The sequence below is a fragment of the Trachurus trachurus genome (assembly GCF_905171665.1).
Source record: "Trachurus trachurus genome assembly, chromosome: 16".
NCBI lineage: Eukaryota > Metazoa > Chordata > Actinopteri > Carangiformes > Carangidae > Trachurus > Trachurus trachurus.
This window is the reverse complement of record NC_139902.1, coordinates 25335465-25349452: the sequence shown is the minus strand read 5'-3', so window position 1 is coordinate 25349452 and position 13988 is coordinate 25335465. Positions and strand designations below refer to the sequence as shown.

Genomic DNA, 13988 nt, shown 5'->3' with positions numbered 1-13988 from the left:
AAGACAATGCTTTAGGGCAGGTGGGTGGCTGTGATTATTCACGTTATTCAGAAAAAGTGAGACTGATCTGAGTAATCAAAGTTTAGAAATGCTGGCCAGTTGTGTATGTGTGTGTGTGTGTGTGTGTGTGTGTGTGTAAACTCCTCCCAGTCAAACGTGAGTAGCAGCTTTGTGATTGTCTACAGTGTGAGTCCTCGTCTCCTTACTTTCCCTCGGAGCTGTAGCTGTTCATGCTGCCGTCCGTGGACTCCCGGCTCGCCTGCCGAGTCATCCTGCTCCTCATCTCCACCGCCAGGCCCGTCTCTGTACTCCTCTGGATCGTGCTGCGCAACTTCTTACCTCCTGCTTCTGCACAGAGGTTGACACATGCAACAAGGAAGGAAGAGAGAGAGAGAGAGAGGGATATAGACTGTCAGTCCATGACACTGAATCACTTTGTGACTCATGTTGCGTTCAGTTGCCTTCGCGTGGATTATTATTTCTGACATAGCGATGCTTTCATTGACTCATGAAGAATCACTTTACATGGAGAACAAAAACAAAACAAGACAACACTAAATTCAACTACAATTCATCACTGCACACAATATAGTGTAGTTTATTCTGGGAGGGATCACACAGTCATTCCACTGTGACAATTAAACAAGGTCATCAAATCCAATCAAGCGCTACACAAACTGTGGCTCTTTGTTGAGCAGAACATCATGTTCAGACCTCCTCTGGTCTGCGCTCCTGACTGCCCACGGGGGTCTAGTGGGAACCACATCCAGTCTACAGTACGTTCCACCTACAAACATCCCCATCCCAACTTGATCCCATATGACAGCTGACTCCCCCCATTAGCCCCGCTGCAGCTCATCTCCACCCAGTCTGCCTCACAGCCTTGCGCGCCGTGCCGTGGGGTCACGTGGCTGCGCCTCTGGCAGACGTACAACATACCTACACATTGGTATGAAACACTTCGCCGCTCGAAACGCGCCTGGTGATGAGCACGCACACAGCAACACACAAACACGCACCATCGCTACAGTACGATGTGTCATTTAATATCCCGTTAAGAGAGAGATTAGAAAATCCGCCTTCACTCATCACAACAAACACCGAAGATGCTTAGCACTTAGCAGCTTAAAAGACACTCAAACACTTCATATTCATCTCTGTTAAACAGGCCTCTGAAGAAATGTGTATATTCTCTGAGAAAAAAAATGTTTGAGCAGCTCTGGTGCAATCAAAGCTTCATTATCAAACCATTACTATTATTGCACCTATTACAGTCATGGTTGGCATTTCTTCATTCTCACCTGTAATCTAATTAATGCAAAATGAGGGCAGCGTGTTATTTCCCAGGGGTCAGATGATCAGTGCAAAGCCAAACAAAAGTAATAACACTGAGCTAATGTCAGGTCAGTGTTTGCGACCTCCAGGTGCAGAGTAATGACAAACAATCAGCTACCTATTCAGAGATCTTATGTAGCCTTTACCTTCTAATTTCCCAGTTTGAATGGGGTGAATCTAGAGGTCTAGAAGGCTACATCAGTCCTGATCCAGCAGCATTTTGCGGCCTGTGTGGGGCCTGCTGTCTTCACTCTGCCTCCTCTCTGCTCCCTTGTCTCCTCTGAGGAGGAGCGGAGCAGTAGAGGAGAGGAGAGGAGAGGAGAGACGGCCCTGTGTGTCCTATCTCACACAGGCATAAACAGACTTCGGTGAAGCCTTTCAGCCTTGAAATCTCAGTTATTCAGCCCGGCCTCCGCCTCCTCTTTCCTGCTCTGCACACACACGCTACAATAGCAGACGCAGTCGCGGAGGTCGACTCTGACGTCTGCAGCTCATACACCTCTGTTGCCAATCAGCAGCCAGTCAGATGTTATCAATGAACATGGAGAATGAGCCATCTTCTCCTGATTTGTGGCACAAACTGTCAGATGCACATGTCGCTGATACGCAGCCCTGTTACAATAATATCCATCAACAGATGATCTTATATAATAATAATTACAACCAAAGACTGCAGATTTTTTTTTCCTCGCGCAACCTCAATCATAAACAAAGCATGATATAAACCTTAATTTGAAGGCTGTAACTTTGATGTATAGTTGCTATATACATCACATACATTGGACTTATCTACAAATAAAGACTGCGTCACAACTATTGGCTGATTAAGTGCATGTGTTAGGGTTAAGTATGTGGCAGCAGCAGCAGCAGCAGCGGCAGCGGCCTGAAGCAGCAGTCGCCTAAAAAGTTAAGACAACCTGGCTCGACATCAAAAGGGCGACCGCCCTCAAACCTCAGCGCTGCCAGACAGGAAGAGTGGATGAGGTGGCTGCTCGCCTGCCAAGTGTGAGTACGAGTGAGTGAGTGTGGAGTGTGGAGTTGTAGCTCAGGCAAAAGCTGGCGTGGCCCTCCGCATTGCAAATCTATTTGTCTGCAAATAAACCTCCTATCACTAGAATGGGAAGTGATTACAGCACCTTTTATAAATAAACACATGCAGTGGTCAACAACACTGCTGTAGTCCTGAGCTTAGTAAACAATAACGCACGAGGTATAAACAATGATTCATTGCAGTTACTTTTTTTTTTGTCATTCACTGTCACGTATGTTTTTATTTTAATGTTCTTTATTTTCACTATGTAAATGTACAAACTGTAGGCATAATAAGCTATTGCTTCAGCCTACACCTTTTGGTTGCATGTATTACTGACCAATCTATGCATTTTGTCAGTCTCTTCTTTTTTAATCGACCAAATGAATTAATAAACTAAACTAAACCAAAATTATTAAAAGGACATGAGATGATTGTAATACTAGCAAATAGCCACTGGTAGCAGGTAGCAGCAAACACACAGGTCCCATTGAGAATCTTCACCAACAACACAAACACTGCGTAGTGTAGTAGTAACATAAGCAGAAGGGTTTAGGGCAGAAGCCAGCAGAAGCTTTATTTCACAACTAACTGATATAATAAGAATAAACTGCCTATTCTTGACTCAGCAAGCAAATAAATTAACTTTAAATTCATCCCTCTAACAACGCACGTACAGCTCAAACACTGTACTATTATCCTAATTGAACTATGCTGCCGTACCAATTAAACTAATTACATCTTTCAACCTGTCCCAGTTCTCTCAACGATCAATACCTCTGTATCTTTCCACTAATCCTGCATCCTTCTCCTCCGTCACTGCCGTCCCTCCGCTCACCACCAGCGCACCCTGTGACATTTCCCCCCCGTTGTCTTCTTACCTCCATCCTCCTCATCGAAGGAGTTCATGCAGGGGAAATAGACGGCCAGAGCCTCGAACGATGCCGACAGACTCATCTTGCTCTGGGAGCGTTGGATTCGCATCCCGGTAGCCGGAGCAGAGGTATCGTGCCCCTGCCTGCCCATGGTGGTGACCGGCGGTCGTCCTTCTCAATGCGGTGAATTGAATCCACTAGATAGGTCAGCTGATATTACTGGGTAATTTTTTTAAAAATCTAAATGAAATTCCTAAAGCCAGTAGTAGAGGATGCTGCTACACTACAGTAGATGAGGTCTGTTCTCATCTAGTTTGTCCCTGGATGCTCTGGAAGCTGCATCTTAAGGAGAGCTTCAGAGAACGGTTGCTTCAGCAGCTGAGTCTTGTGCTGTCTGGGTCTGACGTTCCTGCTGCACCTCTTTCTTCAGGGGGGGAGGGGAGAGAGCTGCATTGCGCTCCACCAATCAGAGAGCCAGGCTGCTAAGGCGCACCTCGACTGACTCTGCGGGTGCACAAGCTCTACCCAGAGATACTGAGCCCCCCCCTCTCCTCCTCCTCTCCTCTCCTCTCCCTCCTCCCCACACTCTGTTTCTCACCTCTTCCTTTATCATTTGCTTTTCTTTTTTCACACTCTTCTTCCTTTGAGCCATTTATCAGAGTTATTTTCCTCCTCTCTCCATCCCCTGTCCCTCCATCCCTCCCTCTACTCATCTAAGCCACAGGCGCCAGTGAAAACAAGCTGTCATTAGGTCTGCCAGCAGCCCTGCTGCAGCCACATGGTGGTCACTCAAAGTTCACGTGCCAAACTCCAACTCTGATTTGCTCCCTCAGTCCTTTCTTATTTAAATACAGTGGTGTTTGCTTATTCTGGCTCTTTCGTGGAATAAGAAAACAAGTGGATGATCAAAGTCACATGCACAACCAGAAAACTTCAAAATCTACCACTATTACGCAGCTGTGTTGTGTTGTGTTTCACATGACCGATCATAAAGCGTGGTTTAAAAAACAATCAGAAAAGCTCTTTGTTTGAATTAGTGTCAAACTCACCAAAACATTAACATTTTTTCACTCCATTTCTACCATTTGTGGAGGTCAGGATGTTTTAAACACTCCAGAGCCGAGACACAGCGCCGCAGGGCTCAGAGAGAAGCTCTCTTCACAGGTGGTCCCTGAAAAGACTTATAAATCTGCTACTGGCATGATGTGTGACAGGTAATGCCAAACTTTGCTCCTCTGGTAACCGTCAGCACTGCGGCTCGGTAAAGAAAAATGGAGTGAAACTGTGCTGCTTTGACATGTTGCTGAAAACTGTGGTGGCTTCGTTCTGAACGTATCTGGCAGAATAGGCACAGGACAAGACGATTATGGTGCCGCTGCTCTATTATAAATATAGAACGCTCCCTGTAGTGTTATCACTGAGACTTCAGCTCCCCTCTAAGAGACACTGCAACCTACTTCCATGAAGGAGCTGCTTCATGCGCCGTGCCCATTCGCAGGTTTTCATCTAGGTCAGTTCAGCCAAAAACAACACTTCACATTCACAGCTTGTGGGAAACTGGACAAACAAACACAGCTTCAATACAATGAATTGATTTGTTTTTAAATGGGTCTCTCTTCAGGCATTGGCCTACAGTATCATTTCTGTGCAGAGTTTCGGCTTCTTTTTGCTCAAACAGTGACATTAACCTACATACTACTACTACTGTAATCTGTTTGTTTTATTTCAACAAATCTGTGTCTTTGACAGAATTCTGTATTTTTATGGATATTTAGATGAGGAGCTCTAGGTTTGACAATGTCACTGACTTGAATTGCACTAACTTCTGGTGATAGAATAACTTTTTCATCCAACAGCATCATTATTAGATGACATGTTTATTTAATTTTTCCATGGTCTTACGACTAATTACCTGCAGAGATAATAACATTTCCTTCAGTGAACTTTATAATTAGTGCTAAACTGTGAATGTTAGCATGCTGTCACACTGAGGGTATGGGTATGGCCAAAGTACTATAATGTCTGACAAACAGCAGTATGTATGTTAACATTAGTATTGAGAGCACTGATATTTCTATTTCTATTTCTAGCTTTTTATTTCATGGTATTCCACAACAAAGTGGATGTAATGATAATGCATCAGTTATAAATGTAATAGATATTGACTTAAAAAAAAGTCTTTATCATCATCTCAAAACAATGACATGTTTTAAGGATATTTTTGTGATGTCTATCACAAATAACAAATCTATAGAACCTTATATTATAAAAAGTCTATAAGTACTTCTAAGATTAATAACACCAGGATCAGTTGTGTAGTTTTTAGTATTTCTCCTGGGATGGTCAGATGACTGAATCTGTTCGTCATCTTTTTGTTAAGTCATAAATATGGTGTGAATTAAACTGGTTGGAGAAGCACAAACAGGAACATGGCAACAACATAGAATTCTCACAGCAGGTAGTGAAATTAATTTGCAAAGAAAAAACTACCTTGACACAAATGTGGCTCATACATGTGCTTGGTCGAGGTAATAACCAAATCACAGTAACTGTTTATCTTGTCTCTGTGTCTCAGCCAGTGCGTCATTGTACACGTGCCGACGGCTATTCACTCTGAAAACACATTGGGCACGTGGCTGGTTGTTTCAACTTTCTCACCTACTGTATGGCACAGTTTATTCTTATCCATCCACCCACTGCACAGTGGCACAGAGAGAGACATGCACACACCTGATGAAAAAAAAAGTTAATTACCATCACCATGAATCCTTTCAAAGAATCAAGAGTTCATACGTGACATAAAAAGCCATGGGAAAACTTTTGTTTGTCACATAATACTTGATATAATCAAGGCTGTGCCAGTCTGTTTATTAGAGATCAGACTATTTAAATCAATTTGAAGAAATATGAGAATCTAGGTCTGTTCAGTTCATCTCTCTATAGAAAATGTGTCACCGTAGGTACAAAGACCAGAGAGGGACTTACATGAGAGATGAAAAACCAGTTATGAGGAATTCATACATCGCTATCATGTTGTTTTTCTTTTTAATTAAATTCTAACTCAGGTCTTTAGACGCTTCGTTCCACTCTTTGTAGTTAATTTGTTTTTAATAAACAAAGTTGTTATCATTATAATTATAATTATTATTAAAGATGTTTGTTAATCCTTGCTGAAGAGTATCTCCATTTTAGGTAACAGTTTCTGATTTCACAACATGACTAGTATGGAGAAACTTAAAGCACATTGTGCAACATATCTGTTCTCACTCCAAACTATGACAATCCTTACGTGACAGTAACTTCACACCTCCAAATCACAGATGCCTCAGGAGGCAGGAATGTGAAGAATGTCACCAACTCCACTACAACAACAAAACAGTGTAATGTCCCAGAAGTCGTATGTACAGTCTGCCCGGCAGGCGGCCGGGATCAGAGCAGGAAGTCCTTGGACGTCTTATTAATTGATGAGCCTGGGGCAGGACGAGCGTCAGCCAGCGACTCTGGTCCTACACACAGTAAACACACCTTAATGGAGGGCTCTAACCCTGGTTGTCTCACACACACACTCACACACACACACACACATAGAGGTAGGCAAACACACACTAGCATGCACTTAAGTGTGCACACACCTGGTCACACACCAGTACAGCACAAATGTAGGCAAACACTTTCTCTTCTCTTGGTTTACATTCCCTGCTGTCTACCTTGATGCAGACCAGCGCTGTGGTCTGGAAGTGCAGTTTCCTATCAGGGACGTTGCTCAACTATGATAGAAATTACAAGGTGGAATAGCTTCAGTTTCAGAATAAGATTTAACATCGTGTCAGAGCACTCTAGCTTCAATCTTACAATTAAAGCATTAATGAATTAACTGTCAGGAGTCAGGACTACTGTCTGCAGAAAGGCTCCAGACCTGGAGTTCAAACCCAAGATCCTTCTTGCAACACAGTGCCACAATGTCTGGACAAGTTGTATTTCATATGCCCATTTGTCTTAATTCTGTACAATAGTCTAATATTGCATTGGCCCTGTGAGCTCAATGCAGTGCAGCTCAAGAAAACTCATGCAAACACACAAACATGGGGCAATTTCATCAATTTAACAACACAGCCATTCGATTTAATTATATTGTTGCTCACTTTCCTTCTAGCTCTGAGTTTTTGGTGCTGGGGAGGCAGCAAACCGTTCATATACTGTACTATAGAAGAGAAGTTAACTACAGCGGTGACTATCATATAAACGTAAATGTTAATGAAAGCAGTGAGAATAAAAAAATAAAGTGTCCAACACTGTCCCCGTGTGTATTTTCATTGGCTCGGCCACCAAAAAATGAAAATAACTATTTTTTCAACCAAACCGTGTTTATTAATTGAAATTGGTTAAATTGTTCAGATGTTATTTTCCAGGATTAAAATGATGTGGTGGTGGAACCTGGAAAAAAAACACCAACTTGTGAGCTGGTGCCGGTGAGAAATTTAGTGGTGGCTGTCGCGTCCAAATTCTCTATGTAATGCAGGAAAAACCCTGTTCACATTAATTGTTTACATTTAACAGAATAGACAAAACCGGCGCTCTATGAAGCTTAAAAAATAAACAGCTGATCACATGAAGCATTTTGATTTTCCCACGTGCATTCTAGCGAATCACGATGCATGTCGTCGTACAGCCAGTGACCGGCCAATCGCTGATTACAGTGATTACAGTGACAATCAACTTGCCTGTACTTTAATTGGCCCTGAGCCAGCGGACCATGGGTTATGTCAAACCCTTGAGTATCATGTACATATATATATAAATATAAAATCACATACAGATACATACACACACAGCACACCAACTTTACACACAAACATGCTGACACATACTCTTGGCATTTGGATCACACCTTCAGTAGAAGGTGCGAGGTGAAGAGAGGCGTGTTTGAAACGTGAAGGTGTAGCAGTTGGAACAGTCCGTCCCCTGGCTGCCTCCCTCCACTCAGTGGTGCAAACACTGACGCCACAACAGATGGAGAGTGAACCGGAGAGAGAAAGGATCTAAACAGTGCCAAGCCTGACGTGTGTAGAAGAAATGTCATGATACCAACTGCTGACATCAGTCCAGCTGACCTTTTGTGTTTTACTGTAACATTGTGATGCGTGAGGTGTAAAAAAATTCCTTTGTGTGTGAAAAATGCCTCACGCTTGAAACAGGAAACAAACATGTTTAGAACCAGCTTCATGAGCAAATGAGCAGAAGTATCATCATGCCCACGCTCTATGACTAAACTGACCGCAGTATTTTTCTAGTGCATGTCTGTTCAGACTTCCTCTTTGACTGACTGCTCCAGAGAGCAGCTGTCAGCTTCTGAAGACAAAACAATCTGAAGAGGAAGTCCATAAAGTATTTTTAGCATCACTTAAGCAGAAAAATCTAAAAATGTAGGATGGAAGTTAATTTTTAGTCCGGTTCAGATGGGAGGCAAGAATGAAGTGGATTGAAATGCGGGACACAAGTGGACACAAGCGTGTCCTAAACTGTGTCCAAGCCTCAGACTGAGGCAACGGAGACATATGGCCGAGGAACATGAGCCACACTGCAGGCCAATCACACTGAGCAGCTGGTGGAGCATGGCACAGTTTACAGGATGAATCAACAGCTTTTTTAACTGAGCTTATTGAGATGCTGTGTGAAGACAGATAATGTGCCACCAAAAATATTTTATATACTTAATATTTTTAAATTTAAACACTGACTGGTGCTTTCAAATGAAACTGTTAATATATGCGCATGGCTGTTTCTAAGAATTTTGATAGCGCCAATGAAAAATCTGTGAGAAACACATTATTAGTTTAATCAGTATAATAAATTAAAACTCATGAGAATGCTGTTGCTCTGCTTGGGGGTAAATTAGTTTAATACACAACACTATAAAAGTATTGCTTTTATAAAAGTGGCAATGAGTGCGTTTCCATCAACCCCGTTCCTGCACAGCTTGCAGAGTTATTGTTCATGTAATATCCAGGGTCAACATGATATATTTTTTCTGCTCTGCTTGGATCACAGTTCAATTATGCTCAAACATAATTACCACAAAACAGAAAAAAAAAATCTTCAAGACAAGAACATTGGTTAATTTCTTGGATAACGCAGAGTACGCTGTCTGCTAGGAGAGACACCATGTGCTGCTCTCAGTGTGAAAACAATTTATTTAGTCCGTCAGCTCTGATAGTCACGTCACAGCTTGTGAATAAACATAAAGTCGTCAGTAATTAATACAGTGCTTACAGAAGAACTTCTTCAGATAAAGATTAAGCGGTTTCGGTAAGACACACTTGTGATTCTGATACCATGAAAAAATGATTTCATTTCCGTGGATAGTCAATTATCTCAAGGGGATATTATCATCAAAATGCTTAGGGACAAATAAGTTGTGTTTGATTTTAAAGTATAGTCAGCATGCTCTGGTTTCAAGAGAACTGAGAGTGAAAAAAAACGAACGAAAAATTTGCTGTATCTTAATTGATTTTCGCCTTCATTAAATCCATAACTTCATTCATTCCATAAAGGATGCAAATATCCAAAATCAAAGGGGCTGTAATTTTTTGTCACACCATTATAAATGGAGCACTGTGGTGCTTCAAACCTGATGTAGAGGAACATGCATGTTTGGTTCAACCTCTAAAATCAGACTAAATAATCGCACTATGATTTTTTTTCCCGCATAATGTTCAGACATCGCACACCTGCAACACTAGGCCCTTATTTGCATTAATATTAACATAATGTATAGACAGACTCGTGCAGTAGCCTCCTACAATGTGAGTGTGATAAATTAGCCTTATTGTAAATGCAAGCAACGCACGTTTGTGTATGACTAATACTGTAACTTTAAAGAGGAATCTCAGAGGGTGCGTGGCAGCCTCAGCCCGGTACAGTCAATGGACCAGAAGACACGGACACTTCATCAAAACTGATTGCTGCTCTTGGCAGATGGATAGATCTGTCAGGTCACATCACACCATAACGGTGGTGTACAACAACCACTCTGAAAAAGTGGTGAGAAAATCAACACCAGCAGACAAAGCTCAGTTCCAACAGCACCACCATGATAGATGCAATACAAAACACATTTCTCTGTCAGCTCAGTGGATTTTCTATCCCTCTGAGTGTATATAGGTTACTGGCCTGACAGCTCTCCAGCATCTTTTTCAGTATATTGCAGTAGAACCGTTAATAGAATTTGAAACCTATAAAAGCAGCACTGCTCCTACACTATATCCACACATTTAGGTCACTGCAGAGATGGCTCATCTGAGACTGACGCTGATTAACAGCCACGCGTCCTCTAGTGGATTATTGTAATAGAGATGGAAGGGGAGGGGTGCAGCGGTGGGGGGAGGTATAGTAGACAGGAAAGGCTACCATCGATGTGCGCTAGAGGAGTGACGGAAAGAGGAGAAGGTGGAGCGAGAAGACGGAGAAGAACAAAGAAGAGAGATGTAATGATGATATGGAGATACAAGCAGTTATAGGACTCAACGAGAGACTAAGTAGGGTAGAGGGAGGTGGGGGCGAGAGAGGAGCAGAGCGCCGGTGTCCCTCGGCCTCGGCTCTACCTGTGCTGCTGTGTTCCTTTCATGCATCATCCTGAGAGCGGTCTGTCTGCTCCGGCCCCAGAGGAGATTAATTAGCAGCCTCAGCAATTGAAGGAGCTGCTGAGATAGGCACCCAACTCAGCGCAGAAGACAAATTACCCCGACTGAAAGCTCAAAGTTCAGCTATTTTACCACATACAAAACAGTCTGAGGACTTTGCAGGTCCAGAACTACGTCAGTATCTGGAGAACAGTGAGAGAGGAGGGGGAGGGGGCGGCTGGGGTACTCTTCTCTCTTCTCTCCCTTTTTTTTTCAGGAAACATGTGCCTCTAAGTAAAGTTTTGAATTTACCAGTAAACGTGAGTGAACCTGGGAACATTTACGTGTTAGAAAACGCTGAAGATTTGACTTCTGACCGTGTGAAACATCTCTGCAGCATATGGACAAACTGTTACCTAGCAATGTGCCTGAGGTGTGAGGTTGGACATCAGCAGTTAATCAAATCAAAGCTTTTCCTGTAAGTAAAAGTAGGACAATGTTGTGATACTGAGCCAATGCTATGGCACAATGCAACATGAATGCATTCAAAACAAGAAACGAGAGATGCGGTATCACACAAGAAGCTCACAGAGTCTCGTCTGATCCAAACGTTGAGTTTCTCTCAGGGTCATGTCGAGAAAAGTAGGACGTAAGAAGAATTATGATGGGGTACTCAAGGCTGCACCCTGGGGGCGAGGACGCAGGATGTTACTTAAAATGTATTATTCCACGTACTCAGAATCCTCCCCACTGTTTCCATCTTTCTCTTATTTCTATATCACTGTGGGCAGTCGTGCCTGTTTTTGCCTATTAAGGCCCAATTTTCTGTGTTTCCTGCGCTGTTCATCTCCGCAGCCGTAATAGTCAAAGGCTGGTGCTGAGCTGTACAGATTGGTGTTGATTATGTTTCTGGGACACCATCTGAAATCTTAGATGGAGACCATTGCTACTGAAACAGATTATCGGGTACCGAAGAGAAAAACTGTAGAGAGAGAGAGAGAAAAAAAGCTGAATCTTTTTTTTTAGCGTTGTGAAAGAGAGACAGCTGTCTTCTTCTGTCTGGTCATCAGGCAGAAAGAGACAAGAGAGAGTTCACTGGACTGAAAGGGCTTGTCTTCCCAATGTGCATACTGGACAGAAAGAGTGGAGGGAAAATTAGGATTGCTCCTGCAGAAGGAATTGAAATAATCCTAAATAATTCACATAAAGACATGAAGCAAAGAGCAGGAAGCTCATTTTTAAGTTTGGCTGAATGCACACACAACAAATCCTTTTGTGATCAACAGTTGCAGCAAACTGCTTGAAAAATGTTGTCCTGGACAAACGGCCTTTTAAATATTGTGGTATTTTGCACAATAACTCTGCAGTGGGCCTACTGTAGTGGTGCATCTGTATTGGTGGAGCAATGTTGTGGGAAACATACTGCCATATTTTTTGCACTACAGTATGTATATGGATACAAACTATATAGGGAAGTGCGACAATATCAGTTCAATAATATATGTTTGAAAGCATCAAAATGCTGCAGTGTTTTAGGTAGAATATGTTTTCAGTGTGTTTATTAAACCTTAAGGCTGCACACTAGACTTTGTTTGCGTGGACAGTGCGTCAGTCCCATGAACTGCTGACAACATCTTCATCAGCAGGTTTTTGTGCCTCTCTACTGAGAATATGTAGCACAGACAGTAAATGCAATGCACTAGGTTTAATGAGAAGAAAAAACAGGTATTCTTTCAGATGCCAATCAGTGGGGGGTGGGGCGGGGTGGGGTGGGATACAAAGACATGAGCTGGCAGAGGCAGGGAAATTGGTTTTCAATGAGCTGTATGGTTTCTGCTGAGTCAAGCTGTGTAGTCGTTCTTTGGTTTGGGGCGTGTAGGGAAGGAACTGGTCTCCAATGAGCTTAAATCATACATGTTCCAGGGACAAGAGGACGTCTTTATTATGACCATAATTATGATTCATTGTGATCATAATCAACCTGAGGTTTCAGCTCATTATGACTAGTTTAACATTAATAATGTCTCTAAATGAGCACATGCATTTAACCTTCACTTTAAAACAGCTCGTGTCAAACTCAGAGTCAGTGTCAGTTCTCAAATTAACTCTGTGATACTTCTCTGTTTCTTGGCAACATCATTGCTCATCATTTGATTTCTTCTTTTCTTGAACAACAAAAAAAACACATACTTGCTTTCTTTATGACACCTTGTCCTCTTTTTTTGTTTTTCTCAACAAAGAAAGACGTCGTGCTGTTTCATTGTTCACAGCTATGTTCTACAGTACCTATGGATGCCTTGTTGAATGCAATCAGGTATTTAGGAGGCTACTCTTTCTTGTCTATTGTCTTTCTCTGTGCTGCCCCCCTCACACTCAGCGTCAGCTCCTGACATCATGATGAATTGATGAACTTCTGTACAACGTATACCGCCTTCATCACAGCACGGCAAACATTTATTCAGGCAACGTGATACATTTGTATTTCCTGAAAAAGCGGGAGCCCTTCCATGGAGGAGCAGGACTACAAAACCCAGCACTTCAAACCAAGAACTGCAAATTGTGTACACACGGCTCATGACGGCCACCTGGGAGCACATCCATTTCCATCGAACCAACCTGTGTTTGTCAAAGACAGAGACGTGCCGCTCGGCTGATCCGCCCCACCCCCCCCACCACCAACCCAGCATTTGGCAGTGCACACAAACCGCCGAGCAGCCTCTTAAAGTCGACCGTCCTTTGAATGCACCCTTTTAGCGGGCGATGAGCCTCTCAGGATAGTGCACAACAAAGTAGGGCACAAGGCAGCTTGGCAGTGCTGGTGCTGGTGCAGAACCAAAGACAGATCTCAAATACTGAAGCACTCTGTGAAGCTCCATCTGAGGCACTCAGCAGCACTGAGTGAAATATTGATGGGCTCTAGGAGATGCAAGTTGTCCAGAGTGTGCTGTGTCTGCACAGGGAAGAGTGTGTGTGTGCGACTTTGTTCCTGTGACTGTGTTAATGTGAGTATCCAAAAATAAAAATCTGAACAAATGTCAACTTGTTTTTGTCTGTTGTCCAAAAGTAAACTCCATGATAGCGATCTAACTATAATATCATTAATAGTTGACATAGAGAGCTGCTCTACTT

At 42.7% G+C, this 13988-nt stretch overlaps 1 protein-coding gene across 4 annotated transcripts in view; it reads right to left on the bottom strand.

Moving 5' to 3' along the window:
• Positions 1-13988, bottom strand: part of rims2a (regulating synaptic membrane exocytosis 2a) — a gene marked incomplete at both ends in the record, with an annotated part of 135094 nt that overhangs the window by 968 nt on the left and 120138 nt on the right. For all 4 annotated transcript variants that reach the window (XM_083990457.1, XM_083990456.1, XM_083990459.1 and 1 more), the window contains one exon: positions 207-348. In XM_083990457.1, coding sequence (XP_083846583.1) covers positions 207-348 — 142 coding nt within the window. The remainder of the gene's footprint in view (positions 1-206; positions 349-13988) is intronic.